The 19146-nt window shown below is 46.0% G+C and overlaps 1 protein-coding gene across 3 annotated transcripts in view; it reads left to right on the top strand.

Moving 5' to 3' along the window:
• The window catches only part of pfas (phosphoribosylformylglycinamidine synthase), an 82830-nt gene that overhangs the window by 56737 nt on the left and 6947 nt on the right, over positions 1 to 19146 (top strand). For 2 of the 3 annotated variants that reach the window (XM_043694627.2, XM_043694629.2), the window contains 3 exons: positions 1402 to 1547; positions 17903 to 18113; positions 18306 to 18400. In XM_043694627.2, coding sequence (XP_043550562.2) covers positions 1402 to 1547; positions 17903 to 18113; positions 18306 to 18400 — 452 coding nt within the window. The remainder of the gene's footprint in view (positions 1 to 1401; positions 1548 to 17902; positions 18114 to 18305; positions 18401 to 19146) is intronic. The other variant, XM_043694628.2, reaches the window with a different exon arrangement.

Here is a 19146-nt window from a genome sequence, read left to right as displayed (position 1 = left end):
AATTTCTGGGAAATTTGGGGGTTTTGAGCGCTCGGTCACTCACTGCCCTGTTTTCATCTGCCTTTGAGAAATCTGTCCATTGCTTGTTTTCTGCCCCACAGAATCCAGTATTCAAGTCCCAAAGTCTCCATTCATCTCCCCTAACGTGGCAGTTCAATGGTTAACACTGTTGCCTCACCGTATCAGGGTGAAGAAGGGCTTATGCCCGAAACGTCGATTCTCCTGTTCCCTGAATGCTGCCTGACCTGCTGCGCTTTTCCAGCAACACATTTTCAGCTCTGATCTCCAGCATCTGCAGACCTCACTTTCTCCTCACCGTATCAGGGACCTGGATTCAACTCCAGCCTTGGTTGACTGTGTAGAGTTTGCAAGCACTTTGTCTGTTATGACACAGGCTAAAACCTTCTGCTAATTTAAACCAGACACACACAAGCTCACCTTGCCTTGTAATTTGTGAAAGTATGAGTAACAGTTTCCAAATTCCACTATTTAAGGAAATATTAATTTATTCTTTAACTCCAAAGAGAACATTAAACAAGAAGTATCTACACTGGAAGCCTCCTTAGTCTTAACAATTTATCTACCTCCCACTCTATAACAATATACTGATCTGATAAAGTCCCTATTAAATTGACAGCAAATAAATTTTCGAAACCATTTGCCATCTTCAGATGTCGAACTACCTCTGTTGATTTCCTCTGGATCATCTTTGGTCTTCTGCGTAGATGTTTCATATGAAAAGAAACTTTTCAGAGAGCGGATCTGCAGACAGTTTGTATGGCAGTAGGTGCTCTTGGTCTCCCTCTGGCTATCTGTTCAAAATGCCTGATTTTTATACCCCAAAATAATGGATCATCTCATTGATGTTGTCAAAACAGTTAAATTCAAATTCGATTGGGTTTTAGTATCTTGGGGCATAATTTAAACTGTAGAGTGTTGTGCTGGAAAAGTACAGCAGTTCAGGCAGCATCGATTCTGCCTGGTCTGCTGTGCTTTCCCAGCACCACACTCTCAACTCTGATCTCCAGCATCTGCAGTCCTCACTTTCTCCGAGCATAATTTAAACTGGCTTAATCTGGATTGTTGTGAAAACCTAGCAACCAAGCTCAAGTAGTTGTTTCACAGTCAACTGTTACTTTCGATTTTCCAGTACTCTCTGTGCCTGCTAGGTACTTGCCAGCATTCACTTTCTTAAAAGTACAGTACAAGGTTGTGCACGTTAGGTGAGTTAGCTATGGTAAATGTTGAGTACTGGGACAGGTTAGGAGACGGTTGGGATAGCTTTTGGAGGATCAGTGCAAACTTGATGGGCCAAATGGCTTGTATGTGCACTGCAGGGATTCTAGGATCCTGTGACACTCACCATATCAGCACTGAATCTCTATTCTTCTCTTTCCACAGTGATTGAGGTGCTGTTTGCTGAGGAACTGGGTTTGGTACTGGAGGTGTCGCAGACGGCTGTGGACCAAGTGAGTGCTCGGTATAGAACTGCTGGCCTTCAGTGCTGGAGAATTGGGTCAACCACTGAGCAAGGCCCTCAGAGCAAGGTAAGTAACCATTTTTCAGGGATCTCAATGTGCAGAGTGACCATTTCTCAGGGAATTTACAGCCATCCCAATGTACACTTCTGATTAAGACAGCTCTGACGATCCACATGTTTGCTGAACTCCAGATTTCCTCTCCATTCCAGCCCCCTGACATGAGAGTCAGGTGTGAAAGGAGAGCACATAAGTGTCCCATCTTCTATTTAGGAGAGGAGAGAAACAGAAAGTAGGGACCTACTGGCCATGGAATTTAACGTGTGTCAAATGGAAATGCCGGAATCTCTTATTGAGAGAGTTGTAGCAGAGCACTTAAAATCAGACATAGTCACCATGGTTTTGTGAAAGGTAAATTCTGTTTGACAAATTTAAGTTCTTTGAGAAAGTAATACACCGTATTAAGACCAGAAGACGTAAGAGTGGAAGTAAGGCCGTTCGGCCCATCGGGTCCACTCTGCCATTTAATCATTGCTGATGAGCCTTTCAACTCTACTTACCTGCATTCTCCCTGTAGCCCTTAATTCCTTGCGAGATTAAGAATTTATCAATGTTTGCCTTGAAGATATTTAATTGGCCTCCACTGCGCTCCGTGGCAATGAATTCCACAGGCCCACCACTCTCTGGCTGAAGAAATGTTGTCTCATTTCCATTTTAAATTGACCCCCTCTAACTCTAAGGCTGTGCCCTCAGCTCTTAGTCTTCCACCTAATGGAAACAACTTCCCAGCGTCCACCCCTTCGAAGCCATACATTATCTTGTAAGTTTCTATTAGATCTCTCCTCAACTTTCTATACTGAAATGAATACAATCCCAGGATCCTGAGCCACTTATCGTATGTTAGGCCTACCATTCCAGGGATCATCCATGTGAATCTCTGCTGGACACACTCCAGTGCCAGTATGTCCTTCCTGAGGTGTTGGCAGATGTTGAAAATTGGACAATATTCCAAATGGGGCCTAACTAGAGCTTTATAAAGTTTCAGAAGCGCATTGCTGCTTTTATATTCCAACTCTGTTGAGATAAATGGCAAAATATATTCGCTTTCATAATCATGGACTCAACCTGCAAGTTAACCTTTAGAGAATCCTGAACTAACACTCCAAGATCTCTTTTGTACTTCAGCTTGATGAATTTTCTCACCGTTTAGAAAATAGTCCATGCCTGTATTCTTTTTCCTAAAGTGCAAGACCTTTCATTTGCTCACATTGAATTTCATCAGCCATTTCCTGGCCCACACTCCTAAACTGTCTAAATCTTTCTGTAGCCTCCCCAACTCCTCAGTACTATCTGCCTGTTCACCTAACTTCATATCATCGGCAAACTTCACCAGTATGCCCCCAGTCTCATCATCCAGATCATTAATGTATGAAATGAACAGCTGCGGCCCCAACACTGAACCCTGCGGGACACCACTTGTCACTAACTGCTGTTCCGAAAAAGAACTTTTTTATTCCAACTCTCTGCCTTCTGTCAGGCAGCCAATCCTCAATCCATGCCAGTAGCTCACCTCAAACATCATAGGTCCTCACCTTATTCAGCAGCCTCCTGTGAGGCACCTTATCAAAGGTCTTTTGGAAGTCGAGGTAGATTACATCCACTGGGTTTCCCAGGTCCAACCTACTTGTTATCTCTTCAAAGAATTCTAACAGATTTGTCAGGCACGACCTCCTCTTACTAAATCCCTGCTGACTTGGTCTTATCCGACCCTTCACTTCCAAGAATTTAGAAATCGCATCCTTAACAATGGATTCTAGAGTTTTGCCAACAACCAAAGTTAGGCTAATTGGCCGATTTTTAATTTTTAATATTTTGTCTTGATCCTTTCTTGAACAAGGGGGTGACAAGTGATTTTTCCAATCATCTACGTTTTCCCTGACTCCAATGGTTTTTGAAAGATCACAACCAACACCTCTGCTATTTCCTCAGCCACCTCCCTCAGAACGCTAAGATGTAACCCATAGGGGCCAATGGATTTCTCAGTTTTTAGAAAGCTTTTAGCTTTTCTCGTACTTTACATTTTGTAATGGCTACCATAGTCAACTCTCCTTAATTGTTGGGATATTACTCGTGTCTTCCACTGTGAAGACTGACGCAAAGTACTTATTGAGTTCTTCAGCTATTTCCTTATCTCCAGCACTAGCCTTCCAGCATCAATTTGGAGCGGCCCAATGTCTACTTTTGCCTGTCATTTGTTTCTTACGTATGGAAAGAAGCTTTTACTAACACTTCTAAGATTACTGGCTAGCCTCCCTTCATGTTTGATCCTCTCCTCCTTTATTTCTCTCTATCGTCCTCTGTTTTGTTTTTGTAGCCTTCCCAGTCTTTTGATTTCCCAGTGCTCTTGGCCACTTTATAGGCTCTGTCCTTTCCTTTGATACTTCCTTTGTCAGCCATGGCTGTCTAATTCTCCCCTTCCTGGATAATTTATCTTCTCTTTAGGGTGAACCTCTGCACCATGTCCTCGATTACACCGAGAAACTCCTGCTATTGTTGCTTTACTGTCTTCCCTGCTAGGGTCTGCTTCCTGGCGATTTTCGTCAGTTCCCCTCTCATGCCCCTGTAATAACCTTTATTTAACTGTAACGCTATTACATCCAATTTTGCCTTTTCTCTCTCAAAATGCGGACTGAATTCTCCCATATTATGATTGCTGCCTCCTAAGTGTTCCCTTACTTGAAGATTTTTTATGAAGTCTGGCTCATTACATAGCACTAAGTCCAGAATAGCCTTGAGGCCTCCATGTTCCAGAAAGCCATCATGTAAGCATTCCATGAATCCCCTTTCTTTGGATCCACCGGCACATTCCTGATGAAGGGCTGTGGCCCGAAACGTCGATTCTCCTGCTCCTCAGATGCTGCCTGACCTGCTGTACTTTTCCAGCAACATATTCAAGACAGCAGCTCAACATCTTCTCCAAGGCCATAACAGAATGGTAATAAATGCCAGCCTATGTAGCAACCCCCACATTCTGGGAATAATTTTTTTAAAAAGCCCTCTCCAAACCTGAAACTTCCTTCCCTTCTCCAGTACCAAACCAGAAATGGCAACCAACTCAAACTCTGCCCAGCTAAATCTGAATCCATTTCCTTCTGAGCCACAATAAATCTCCTTGCCAAACAACAAATAAATTTTATAGTAGACACTGCAAACCTCCAACCTGGAACAAACCCACCCTATCCCCAGTGGCACCTGCATATTCCATCTCAGACCCTCCTGATTCTTTGGTCACTCCACCTTACCTTATTAGTCAGATATCTCTTGCTCGCCACAGATGGCAGTTGTGGTACACGGCTCAGGGCATCCCTCACCCAAAGGTCAGGAAGGATCAGAGGTTTAAGGTCAGGCTTTGCCCGATTCAGTATGAACTCCTGCACAAAGAAAGACATGCAGAGTGAAGGGAGACGCAAGAAAACACCAACATTTGATGTGACATATGCTTCATCAGTATGAGATCAAGGGCTGTGGAGTGGAGCAAAAGAAACAATACAGTACAGGAACAGGTCCTTCTGCCCACCAAGACAGTGCCAATACACGATACCTTTTTAAACTAAAACCCTTTCGCCTCAACATAATCCATATTATATCCCTCTACATGAAGAGGCACAGAATATCTATCAAGATGCCACTTAAACATTGTTATTCTGTTTTTACCACCACCTCCTTTTGCGTTGCATTCCAGACGTTTACCACTCTCTATACAAAACTTGCCTCTCAACTCCTTTATACTTCTCCCCCCCCTTCCCCTTTTACCTTAAACTTATGCCCTATTTGTACCCTGCGAAATAGACTCCGACTATCCATTCCCCTCAATTTTGTAAACCTCTATCAGGCGCCCTCAGTCTCTGACGTTCAAGTGAAAACAAACCAAGTTTATCCAATTTCTCCTGCTGAAAATGTGTTGCTGAAAAAGTGCAGCAGGTCAGGCAGCATCCAAGGAGCAGGAGAATCGATGTTTCGGGAATGAGCCCTTCTTCAGGAGCCCTATCCAATTTCTCCTCCTAGCTAATAACTTCCAAAGCAGGCTGATACCTTTAAACCTTTCCTATACAAAGCCTTCGCATCCCTCTGGGATTGTGGACGGCTAAACTATACAGATGACTTGCCAATTTTTATACTTTATGTCCCAACTGATAATGGCAAGAATGCCATTTACCTTTTCACTACGTCATCCATTTGTATTGCCTGCCACCTTCAGGAAACTGCAGACCTGTATGTCTAGATCCCTCGTATGTTAATGCTTCTAAGGGTTCTGACATGTCCTGCATATTCCTCTGCTGCATTAGACCTTCTGAAATGCATCACCTCTCATTTGTCCAGATTAAATCTTCCCAAATGTCAAGTAATGCTGCAGGTATACCTTGCAATTTGCTCAGCATTGCAGTTCTAAGGGCAAGATATGGAAATTCCAGGTTGTGATGGTAGAATGATCTCTTCCTTCAATTCTTGGATGAAAATATGGCACATCCATCAGCAAAGCGACACTCTCGACAGGAATAGATTTTCAAAATAAATGTCTGCAAGAAGAGTTTTTCGCTGCAGCTCCTCTCAGACCACACAGATTGGTTGGAGCAGCAGTTGGAAGCACCGAGGAGCATACAGGAAGCAGACAGTGTGATAGATAATAGCTTGAGGGAGGTAGTGACAGCACAGGTTCAGTCAGTAAATGGGCGATCGATTGGAGATGCAGACAGGTACAGTTGTTCTGCAGCAGGGAGGGAGTGGGTGGAGGAAGAGGACGAGGAGGAGAACAGCGCCTCAAGGGAAAATAGCAGCAGCAGCCAGGTCTTTCGCATCACGACTGCAACCCTGCTTTACAGCAGAGCCAAAAGATTGATGAATGAAACTGCATTTATTTCAATGGAAGAGGCCTAGCGGATGAATTCAGGGCATGGATGGGACGGGGAGATTATAATTATTACATGGCTGAGAAAGGGATAGGACTGATAGCTCCATGTTCCAGGGATACAGATGTGATAGGAAGGATAGAATTGGAGGCAGTCTACCTGGGGGAATGGCAATTTTGGTTAGGGAAAACATCATGGCAGTACGTAAAAGGATATGTCTGAGGGATTCTTAAATGAAGCTATATGGGTGGAATTGAGAAATAAGGAGGGGGTGCTCACTATACAAAATAGTGTCCCATAAATAGTCAGCAGCAAACTGAGCAGTAAATGCATAGGAAAATTGCTGACAGCTAAAAGAATAATAGGGTTGTAAAGGTAGGGGATTTTAACTCTCCAAACATAGCCTGGGACTGCCATAGTGTTAAGGGAATGGTTATGGACAAGGATAGGCCTGGCCCACAAGCCAAAGTTCTAAATTGGGGCAAGGCCAGTGTTGATGACCTCAGAGGAACTTTGAAAGGTTGACTGGGGGAGGCTGTTCGGAGGTAAAGGGGCATCTGGCAAGTGGGAGGATTTCAAAAGTAAGATAACATGGGTTCAGGGAGAGCGTAGAGTCATATAGCATGGAAACTGACCATTCGGTCCAACCAGTCCATGGTGACCATAATCCCAAACTAAACTAGTCCCATCTGACTGCCCCTGGCCCATATCCCTCCAAATCTTTCCGATTCATGAACTTACTCAAATGTCTTTTAAATGATGTGATTGTACTCACATCCTCCATTTCCTCTGGAAGTTCATTTCACACGCACAACACCCGCTATATAAAAAATTTTGCCTCATGCTTTTTTTAAAAAAATATCCTCTGACCTTGATCATGGGTGAAATTCAACAACTGTTAACACTCATTATTTTAGATATTTCCATTAGGTCGCCTCTCAACCTCTTACACTCTAGTGGAATGAAGTCTGTCCAGCCTTTCCTTATAACTGAAACCTTCCATACCCAACAACATGCTGGTAAATCTCTTCTGAATCCTCCCCAGCTTAATAATATACTTCATGTAAGTGGACAACCAGAACTGAACAGTATTTCAGAACAGGTCTCAATAATGTCCTGTACAATCCTAACATGACTTCCCAACTCTTATACTCAAAAGGACTGAGCAATGAAGGCAGGTCTGCCAAACTGTTCTTGTTAGTGTGAAGGGCCAGGTTTGCAGGAATAGAGAATGACTGGAGAAATTGAGGCTCTGCTCAAGAAAAATAAGGAACCGTATGTCAAATATAGACAGCTGGAATTAAATGAACCCCTTGAGCGTATGTGGTGGAAGAGTACTCCTAAGTGGAAAATCGGGAAGTCAAAAAGGGGACATGAGATACCGACCTCTACACCGCTGAGGCCAAACGCCAGCTCGCAGATACCTCTTCCTACTGCCCCCTTGACCATGACCCCACCCCCCACCACCAAACCATCATCTCCCAGACCATCCATAACCTCATCACCTCGGGGGATCTTCCATCCACCGCCTCCAACCTCATAGTCCCACAACCCTGCACCGCCCGCTTCTACCTCCTGCCCAAAATCCACAAACCTGACTGCCTCGGCCGACCCATTGTCTCCGCCTGCTCCTGCCCCACAGAACTCATCTCCGCATACCTTGACACCGTCCTGTCCCCCTTAGTCCAAGAACTCCCCACCTACGTTTGGGACACCACCCATGCCCTCCACCTGCTCCATGATTTTCGCTTCCCCGGTCCCCAACGCCTTATTTTCATCATGGACATCCAGTCCCTGTACACCTCCATCCCCCATCACGAAGGACTCAAAGCCCTCCGCTTCTTCCTTTCCCGCCGTACCGACCAGTACCCTTCCATTGACACCCTCCTTCGACTGACTGAACTCGTCCTCACCCTGAACAACTTCTCTTTCCAATCCTCCCACTTCCTCCAAAAGAAAGGAGTAGCCATGGGCACCCGCATGGGCCCCAGCTATGCCTGCCTCTTCGTAGGATATGTGGAACAGTCCATCTTCCGGAGCTACACTGGCCCCACCTTTTCCTCCGCTACATCGATGACTGTATCGGCGCCGCCTCGTGCTCCCACGAAGAGATTGAACAGTTCATCCACTTCACCAACACCTTCCACCCCGACCTCAAATTCACCTGGACAGTCTCCGATTCCTCCCTCCCCTTCCTCAACCTTTCTATTTCTATCTCAGGCGACCGAATCAACACGGACATCTACTACAAACTGACCGACTCCCACAGCTACCTGGACTACACCTCCTCCCACCCTGCCCCCTGTAAAAACGCCATCCCATTCTCCCAATTCCTTCGACTCCGCCGCATCTGCTCCCAGGAGGACCAGTTCCAAAAACGTACAACCCAGATGGCCTCCTTCTTCAAGGACCGCAATTTCCCCCCCCGACGTGGTCGACGATGCCCTCCACCGCATCTCTTCCACTTCCCGCTCCTCCGCCCTTGAGCCCCGCCCCTCCAACCGCCACCAGGACAGAACCCCACAGGTCCTCACCTACCGCCCCACCAATCTCCATGTACAGCGCATCATCCGCCGTCATTTCCGCCACCTCCAAATGGACCCCACCACCAAGGATATATTTCCCTCCCCTCCCCTATCAGCATTCTGTAAAGACCACTCCCTCTGTGACTCCCTCGTCAGATCCACACCCCCCACCAACCCAACCTCCACTCCCGGCACCTTCCCCTGCAACCGCAGGAGGTGCAAGACTTGCGCCCACACCTTCCCCCTCACCTCCCTCCAAGGCCCCAAAGGAAACTTCCATATCGCCACAGATTCACCTGCACCTCCACACACATCATCTATTGCATCCTCTGCACCCGATGTGGCCTCCTCTATATTGGGGAGACAGGCCGCCTACTTGCAGAGCGTTTCAGAGAACACCTCTGGGACACCTGGACCAACCAACCCAACCACCCTGTGGCTCAACACTTCAACTCCCCCTCCCACTCCACCAAGGATATGCAGGTCTTTGGACTCCTCCATCGCCAGATCACAACAACACGACGGTTGGAGGAAGAGCGCCTCATCTTCCTCCTAGGAACCCTCCAACCACAAGGGATGAACTCGGATTTCACCAGTTTCCTCATTTCCCCCTTCCCCCCACCTTGTTTCAGTCAAATCCATCGAATTCAGCACCGCCTTCATAACCTGCAATCTTCTTTCTGACCTCTCCGCCCCCACCCCAGTCTGACCTATCACCCTCACCTTGACCTCTTTCCACCTATCACATTTCTGACGCCCCTCCCCCAAGTCCCTCCTCCCTACCTTTTATCTTAGCCTGCTGGACAAACTTTCCTCAATCCTGAAGAAGGGCTTATGCCCGAAACGTCGATTCTCCTGTTCCCTGGATGCTGCCTGACCTGCTGTGCTTTTCCAGCAACACATTTTCAGCAGGGGACATGAGATAGCCTTGACAGATAAGGTTAAGGGAAATCCAAGGAGATTCTGCAAGCATATTAAGGGTGAAAGAACAACGAGAGAGAATAGGACCCCTTAAAGATCTTCAAGGCCATTTATTTGGGGAACCATAGAAGTTGGGTGATATACCAAAATTTCGCATCAAAATCTACTGTGGAGAAAGGCATAGAAGCTAGGGAACTCTGAGAAATAAACAGTGATGTCTCAACGAGTCCACATTATAGAAAAGGAGGTGATGGAGCTCTTAAAATGCGTAAAGGTAAATAAATCTCTCAAACTTGATCAAGTGCAGTCCAGGACATCGTGGGAAGCTAGAGAAGAAATTGCAAGACTCCTAAGAGAGAGATTTGAATCATTGATAGTCACAAGTAAGGTGCTGGAAAATGGAGGGTGGCTAATGTTGTGCCTTTACGCAAGAAAGGCTGTAATGAAGAGCCAAGGGACGACAGACCGGTGAGCCTGATGTCAGTGGTACGTAAGGTGTTGTAGAAGATACTGAGAGAAATCCACATGCGTTTTGAAAGACAGGGACTGATGAGGGATAGTCAGCATGGCTGTGTCCGTAGGAAATCACGTTTGTGAGAGGCGATCAAGTTTTTTTCTGAAGAGGCGACCACGAAGATGGATGGAGGCAGAGCGGTAGATGTTGTCCACATGAACTTTATCAGGCCTTTGATAAGGTTCCGCGTGGTAGACTGGTTAGTAGACAGCGCTAGCCAATTGGATGCAAAAATAGCTTGATGATAGGAGACAGGGTTGTTGTTCAGATTGGAGGCCTGTGATCAGCGGTGTGCCACAAGGAACACTGCTGGGTCCATAGTTGCTCATCATTCATATAAAATGATTTGAATGAAAACATAAGAGGAATAATTAGTAATTTTACGGATGACACCAAAATTGGTGGCATATTGGACAGTGAGGAAGGTTATCTTAAATATCTTGATCAATTGGACCAAGGAAAGGTAGATTGAGTTTAATTTGGATAAATTAAATCTTGCAGAACTATTTGGGAGGTTTCAAACTAGAGTGACAGGGGGCTGGGAACCAGAGCAGCAGGTCAGCAAGTGCAGGGCTAAGAGTGGAAGGTAGATGCCAAGATCAGTAAATCAAAATGAAAGGATAGGCAGAGACAGGTAAATGAACACCATGGTGCTAAATGGGCTGAAGTGTGTTTATTTCAGTGCAAGGAGTATTATCGGAAAGGCAGATGAGCTTAGAGCCGGGGTCAGTTAATGGGACTATGATGGTGTGGCCATGACAGAGATTTAGTTGAGGAAGGGACAGGGCTGAACGTTCCAGGGTTTCGTTGTTTTAGACGAGACAGGGAGAAAGGTAAAGGAGGTGGAGGAGTTGCATTACTAATCAGGGAGAATGTTACACCTGCACACAGAGGACATGCTGGAAGGCTCATCCACTGAGGCAGTATGGCTACAGCTCAAAAATAAAGGCAGGTGCAAACATTCTGATAGGCTTATACTATAAGCCCCCCCCCAACAGCCACCAAGAGATTGTGGAGCAAATGTGTAGGCAGGTAAAATATCATAGTGGGTGACTTCAACTTCCCCAAGATTGACTGGGAATCCCTTAGAGCAAGAGGGAGGGGCAGCACGGTGGCTCAGTGGTTAGCACTGCTGCCTCAGCGCCAGGGACCTGGGTTCGATTCCAGCCTCTGGTGACTGTGGAGTTTGCACATTCTCCCCGTGTCTGCGTGGGTTTCCTCTGGGTGCTCTGGTTTCCTCCCACAGTCCAAAGATGAGCAGGTCAGGTGAACTGGCCACGCTAAATTGCCCATAGTGTTAGGTGCATTAGTCAGAGGGAATGGGTATGGGTGGGTTACTCTTTGGAGGGTCGATGTGGGCTTGTTGGGCCAAAGGGCCTGTTTCCACACTGTAGGGAATCTAATCTAATCTAATCAAGTGCATCTAAGAGGTTTCTTGAATTAGTATTGGATAGTCCAGCTCGAGGAGGCGTTATATTGGGCATTGTGTTGGCTCATGAGTGTGGCCAGGTGACTGACCTTTCAATGGGAGAGCATTTTGGAAACAGTGACCACAACTCAAGTTCTAAGATAGCTATGAAAAAGGATGTCAGGATCTTGTGGGAAGGTTCTCAACTGGGGGAGGGCAAATTACATCAGCATTAGGCAGGAGCTAGGAAGTGTGAATTGGGAGGAGCTGTTATCAGGCAATTCCATATTTGACATGTGGAAACTGTTTAAAGACCTGCTGGTAGAGTTCCAAGTCTGGCATGTTCCAGTGAGAAGGAAGGACAAGGATGGCAAGGTAAGGGACTCTTGGAAATGACGGAGGTTGTGAATTAAGTCAAAAGGAAAGAAGCAGCACAAGGTTGAGGAAACTAAAATCAGACAGGGCCTGTGAGGAACATTAGGCAAGAAAGGAACTAGGAGAGAAAGAAGGTGCCCAGAAATGCTCTTGACAAATAGAGAATTGCAAGTTGACAATCAGGAGGCTGGAAGAACACAGCAAACCGGCAACATCTGGAAGTGCAGAAGTCAACATTTCGGGTGTAACCCTTCTTCACAATTGGGAGTGGGTGTCGTTGAAACTGGAGATAAAGGGTGTGGTGGGGGCTGGGTGGTGAAGTGGGGATAAGTGATAGGTAGAGGGTACAACCTGGTTGGTCAATGGGAGAAATGAATCCGGTTGGTGTCAGGGTGGAATGTGGAAGGGAGGGGGAGGGGTTGGAAAGGGAGTCTAGGGATAGAAAGGGAGGTTATTTGAAATTTGAGAACTCAAGGTTGAGTCCTCTGGTCTGTAGGCTGCCCAAGCAGACGATGAGGTGTTGTTCCTCCAATTTGCAGTGTGATTCGTTGTGGCAATGGAGGCAGCCAAGGATAGTCATGTTGGGAAAGGAGATTAAAATGGGCGGTGGCAGGGATGTTTGGTCAGTCCCTGCAGGCCTGACTGTGATGTTCAGGAGGTGGGGGTGGGGGAGGGATGCATGCATTTAAGCTGCAAGGGAGACATGAGGGACAAGTTTTATTTTACATAGTGATAGGAGGCTGTCTGGGATGATGGTGGAGGCAGATACAATAGGGGCAAAGGAGCAATTAGGGACTTTAAGATAAGCACAAAAATATGCATGGAATGGAGGGACATGGACCGAGGGCGGGCAGAAGGGTTTAGTTTGATTTGGCATCATGTTCGGCACAACATCATGGGCCAAAGGGCGCTTTCCTGCGCTGTAGTGTTCCACGTCCATGTTGCACTTTGGTAAGACAAACCAGGGCAGAACTTACACAGTTAATGGTGGTACCCCAGGGAGTGCTGTCGAATAGAGAGACCTAGGGGTGCAGGTCCCTTGAAAGTAGCGACACAGATAAACAGGGTGGTGAAGCCGGCATTTGGCACACTTGCCTTCAGTCAGAGCAGAGAGTACAGGAGTTGGGACACCATGTTGTGGCTGGACAAGACACTTCTCAGGCCAGTTCTGGAGTACTGTGCGCAATTCTGGGTTGCCTTGCTTTAGGCAAGATGTTATTAAACTGGAAAGGGTGCAAAAAAGATTTACAAAGACATAACCAAGACTGAAGGGTTTGAGTGATAAGTATAGGCTGGATAAGCTGGAACATATTTCCCTGGTGCAGGAGGCTGAGGGTCAGCTTCCTGCAGGTTTATAATATCATAAGGGGCATAAATAAGGTGAATAGCGAAGATATTTTGGTGGATGAGTCCAAAACTGGAAGGCATAGGTTTAAGTGAGAGGGGAAAGATTTAAAAGGGACCTGAGGGGCTAACTTTTCACACAGAGGTTAGGTACACTTATGCAATGAGCTGCCCAGATGAAGTAGTAGAGGTGGGTACAATTACAACAGTTGTGATGTAATGTGCCTCAAAGGGGAATCTGTCTGTTCTGGTTCTCCAAGAGAGATGCTGTAAACCTGGTGGTGGGGTGCCTGCTCCGTGGAAAGCAGAGTAAAGATTTGGGTTTTTTTAAAACTTAAACAAAATGGGCAAAAGAAGCATGGGTGCGTGGAGTCAGGCTCACAGAGCCAGGGTTTTAGTCTTGCTTTCAGTTGTTGAAGTTGGGGCTTTTGGTGTTGCAGCTATTAGATACAGCTTGCTTTCTGCTGGTGCATAAAGCCTGGGTTCCCTCTCTGCTGCTAGATTTATTCTTTCAGTTTCTCCTTTCTTCTGGACTGTAGGGGATAGTAAATGAGGATAAATCTCTTTGCACGTTCAAGTGGTTTGCCATCACTAAATCCCTGCTAACCAAAAACTGACTAGACCAGACAGAACAATACTGTGGTTACAAGCATCGTTTGGGATCCTGCAGAGGGGGTAGCTTACCACTTTGAGGATTTGAGAAATCGGGGATAATCTGGATCCACTCTCCTCAATCCCCATTCCATGCACCCCTGGACACACACAGCCCAACTGCCAATTGTGAATGAACAATGAAAATCAGCGTGTCTTGCAGCCTCTTCCGTTGGCTGGATCTTAACCTTGGACATTGATGAAAGCTCACCCTTGCCTCCCATACATAAATCCCCTTTTCCTCACCTTCTGGGGCATTTTTCCTGGAACCCAGTCAAGCTTGAGATCTACAGGATGAGCTGCTCGTTGGTTCAGCTCTGACTTCGCTGCTGTGTCCCGGTCATCGACCAGCACAATCTGTAAAACAACATAGTCTGTTCAATCCTGGTCCTGACCACTGTTAGGAGGCTTGTACATAACTTCCATTATGGTTTTTTTGCCTTTGAGGTTCCTCAACTCCACCCACACAGACCCTATGTCATTCAATGCCATAGATTTAATTTCATTCTTAACTAACAAGGCAACTCCGCCCCCTCTGCCCACCTCCCTGTCTTTTTGATAAGTTATAAATCCTTGAATGTTTACCTGCCATTCCTGAACCCCCTGCAACCATGTCTGTGTGATACCTATCACATCATCATTCACGATGACTTGTGCCGTTGATTTATCTACTTTGTTACGAATACTACGAGCATTCAGATGAAGTGCCTTAATGCTAGCTTATTATTAGAGATATCAGAAATCATAAAATGTCCTAAGTTATCCTTCCTTTTTGCTTCATTCCTAGTCTGCCTCAAGCTTAAACCCAGCACATGCTATTCTGGTGCTTATCTTTCCATTAACTCCATACTTCCTGTCGCTTTCGCTGGCCCCCTCCACCGACTCAGAAGTTTAAAGTCTGAGTGACCAACCAATTTATCGTTTTCTTCAGAACACTGGGTCCAGATCGGTTCAGGTACAGATTCCATTCCACCCCGCCCCCCCCCCCCCCCCCCCCCCAAACCTGGTTCCAAACTGATGCCAATGCCCTACGAAATAGAATCCCTCTTTTCCACACCAATCCCTTAGCCATGTGTTTACTTCCCTAACTTTCTTATCCCTGTGCCAATTGGCACGTGGCTCAGGCAGTAATCTGAGGACCTGTATTTCAGTTTCCTTCCTAGTGCTTGATAATCTCCAAACAGGTCCTCCACCTTATCTTTGTCTCTGTTAGTCCCAACGTGGACTACAACAACTGGATCTGCTGCCTCCCACTCCAAAATCCTTTCAAGCCGGTCGGAGATGTCCTGCACACTGGCACCGGGCAGGCAACGCGCCATGAGGGACTCCCAATCCGGCTTGCATAGGATACCATCTGTTCCCCCTAATTTTCGCGTCCACTATAACAACTACTTGTCTTTTTGTTCCCCCCTTTTGAATGGCCTTCTGCACCATGGTGCCGTGGTCAACTGGCTCATCCTGTCCACAGCCCTTTTCCTCATCCATACAGTGAGCAAAAATCTCGTATCTGTTGGACAAGGTCAAGGGCTGAGGCTCCTGCACTCCTGAACTCAGAATCCTCCGACCTGCCTCACTTAGTCACACCCGGTTGTCCTTGAATACTTACTGAATTTGAATTTGTTAACCTACTGCGTGTGACTGCCTCCTAAAACAAAGTGTCCAGGTAGCTCTCCCCGTCCCAGATGTGCTGCAGAGTTTGAAGCTCAGATTCCAGATCAGTAATTCTGATCCGGAGTTCTTCCAGGAGCCAACACTTGCTGAAGATGTGGTCACTGCCGTTCACAATGGGATCAGCCAGCTCCCACATCATACAGCTACAACGCATCATCTGTCCAGTCATGACTTCTTACTTAACTTGTACAATTTATGAACTAAATAATTTCTAGTACTTGTATGCTCTGGTCTTATTCAATTAACCAATTAAACCTTTAATTAATCACATGATACACAAGAAATATAAATCGAAAAGCCTTGCTTTAACAACAGTTATTTTTGGTTAGAGCTCCCACTCTTCCTGCTGCTGGAACAGTAAATTTGTTGGGGGATGTGGTGTCCCTGGCTTTCCGGAAGCCATTTGATAGTATGTTTGCAGATGACGCCAAAATAGGTCGTACAGTGGATAGTAAAGAAGTGATCTTAATCACCTGGGTCAGTGAGCCAAGGAGTGGCAGAATGAGTTTAATTTAAATATGAGGTGTTGCATTTTGGTAAGACAAACTTGGGCAGGATTCACGGTTAATAGTAAGACCCTGGAGAGTGTTGCCAAACAGAGGAAAGAACCACTTCGGGGTGCAGGTAAATAATTCCTTGAAAGTGGAGTTGCAGGTAGACGGGATGAAGGTGTTGTATGTCACGTTTGCTTTATTGGTCTGAACATGGAGTAAAGCAGTTGAGATGTTATGTTGTAGCTGTACAGGACATTGGTGAGGTCAATTTTCGAATACTGTGTTCAATTCTAGTCGTCCTTCTATGAGATAGATGTGGTTAAACTTGAGAAGGGTTTGGGTTGTGAGGAGAGGCTGAATAGTTTGGGGCTTTCTCCTCTGGAGCATTGGAATATAAAGTCATGAGGGGCATGGATATGATGAGTAGCCCCAGTCTTTTTCCTAGAGTGGTGGAATTCCAAACCTAGAGGTTATTGGTTTAAGGTTATAGGGGTAAGATTTCAAAATTACCTGAGTGGTAACTTGTTCACGCAGAGGATAGTGCATGTATGGAATTAGCTGCCAGAGGGAGTGGTGAAAGCGGGTACAATTACCATACATCAAAGGCATCTGCATGGGTGTATGACTAGGAAGGGTTCGGGAGATATGGGCCAAATGCTGATAAATGGGAATAAGTCAGATTAGGATGTCTGGTCGGCGCGGATGAATTGAACTGAAGGGTTTGTTTCTCTGCTGTTTGATTCCATGACAAGGTACCACATGACAGGTCTATGGTGCAGGCTACAACATATTGTCTGGATAGAGGATTGGTTGGCTATCGGCAACAGCATAGGAATCGGGTCATTTTCAGACTGACAAGATGCAGTGAGTGATATGCAACAGGGATTAGTGTTGGGGCCTCATGTTTTCACAAAGTATATTAAATACTTGATAAGAGGACCAAATGGATTGTTGCTAAATTTGCTAATGATAGAAAGATGGTTAGAGAAGGAAGTTTTAGGAGGATGAGAGCATGGAAAGGCATGTCGTTTTTTTTTTAAATAGCTGGGCTAAATTTGGTAAATGGAGGATGTGTGGAAAAATGTAAATTTTATTTAAATGCGGAGAATGCAACATGCTATGGTACAGAGATCTGGGTGTGGGTGTCACCGTCCATGAACACAAAGTTAATATGTAGCTGCAGCAAATGACCAGGGATATGTGGATTAGCCATGGCAAATAGAGAGTTACAGGAATAGGGTGAGCCTAGGTGAGATGCTGTTCATAGAGCAGAATGGCCTGCTTCCACACAGTAGGGATTCCGGGTTTTCCCCACAGCACTGGAGGATCTTGGCCTCCATCTACAGTCTGTGCTGAATGTGTGGGGTTGACACCGTCAGCAACAATCAGCAGCTCTGGCCTTGAGGATTGTCCATTAAACCATGCTGCACAAGCTAAGGCTCTGATATCCACTTCAGCTCAGTATACCAATCAAGACCAGCGTATGAGCTGAGAATAATTCCTGCCTGACCCATATCTGGCACAGATGTTGATCAGGATTGCACACAGGGTATAATGGGGTGATTTCATTTGGATTTGTTGCCCAGTTTATTTTTTAAAAATGTTCTCTTCCAGATAACGGTGCGAGTGAATGGGGAAGAGGTTCTGTCAGAAAGAACAGCCACTGTCCGATCCTGGTGGGAGGAAACCAGTTTTCGCCTGGAGAGGCTACAGTCTAATAGGGCATGTGTAGAGGAGGAAGAAAGCAGTTTGGAGCATCGCACTGCTCCCCGGTACACACTCAGCTTCCAACCAGCTAACAGACTCAGCTTATCAACCAGTTTAGGTAAATATGAGAGCGTTGCACTCTGGAACCACAGCTTGTGATCACCCCCCAGTCCATCTCAGGTGCTGTCTGCCCATGCTCGGTGATATCGCTCTAGCGTATGTCAGTACTAGTTGATGCATACGTTACAAACCTGCTACTGATCTTTCGGTCCTCTTTAACATCTGACTATTACACCTGATTTCATGTCAGCAGATTTGCCACAGCCGCGAGTAGCAGTAATCCATGAAGAGGGAAGTAATGGTGACAGGGAGATGGTGGCATCGCTTGTCATGGCTGGATTCCAGGTGAGAGGAAATAGATCGGAAGTGAACAGTTTCCTCTGCCAGGCGGATTTGCAACCCCTGGGCAGGCAGCTGGGGTGGGAGACTGGGGAATCCGTTGCCTGTCCAAGTGGGTTGTTGCACAGGACTCGCCCTCTTTGGGTTCAGGGTGTCAACTGGTAAGGTAAAGCAGTGAGAAGATGGTGGGGAGTTGCTGTGTTGAACTGCTGCTGTCTTCAGAATGCACAGTCATCCACTGTGCTTTTCGGGAGGATGTTTCAGGATTTTGACTCTGATACTGAAGAAATTCCCAATTGTATATCCCAAACCAGGACGGCAGGTGAATTGAAGGGCAGCTTGCAGGCACGGTGGGTTGTCTTATGTATCTGCTGCACTTATTTTGTCCAATGGAAGTGGTCCTGAGATTGGAAGGTGCTGTGGAAGGAATCTTGAGATTCTGCAGTGTATCTTTTGGATGGTACATTGGGAGTCGGCTGGTTTGTAATGGATTTGATTATTTATTGTCGCATGTTCCAAGGAACATGTCTTGTTTTGCATGCAGTACAGGCAGATCATATCATACCAAGTCCGTAAGAGTAATGGAACAGAGTGAGGAATGGGATGTTATGGTTGCAGAGAGAGTGCACAAAGAGTAAGGTCAGTGTTAAATTTGAGAGGTCCACTTAGATGTTTAATAGTAGCAGGGAATAAACTGTTCTTGAATCTGTTGGTATATATTTTTAAACTTTCCTGACAAAAGATTAGAAGAG

This window comes from Chiloscyllium plagiosum, unplaced genomic scaffold, assembly GCF_037043375.1.
Source record: "Chiloscyllium plagiosum isolate Xiang-an unplaced genomic scaffold, Cpla_swu_hap1 HiC_scaffold_50, whole genome shotgun sequence".
Classification (NCBI taxonomy): domain Eukaryota; kingdom Metazoa; phylum Chordata; class Chondrichthyes; order Orectolobiformes; family Hemiscylliidae; genus Chiloscyllium; species Chiloscyllium plagiosum.
This window is presented reverse-complemented; position numbering and strand designations above follow the sequence as displayed.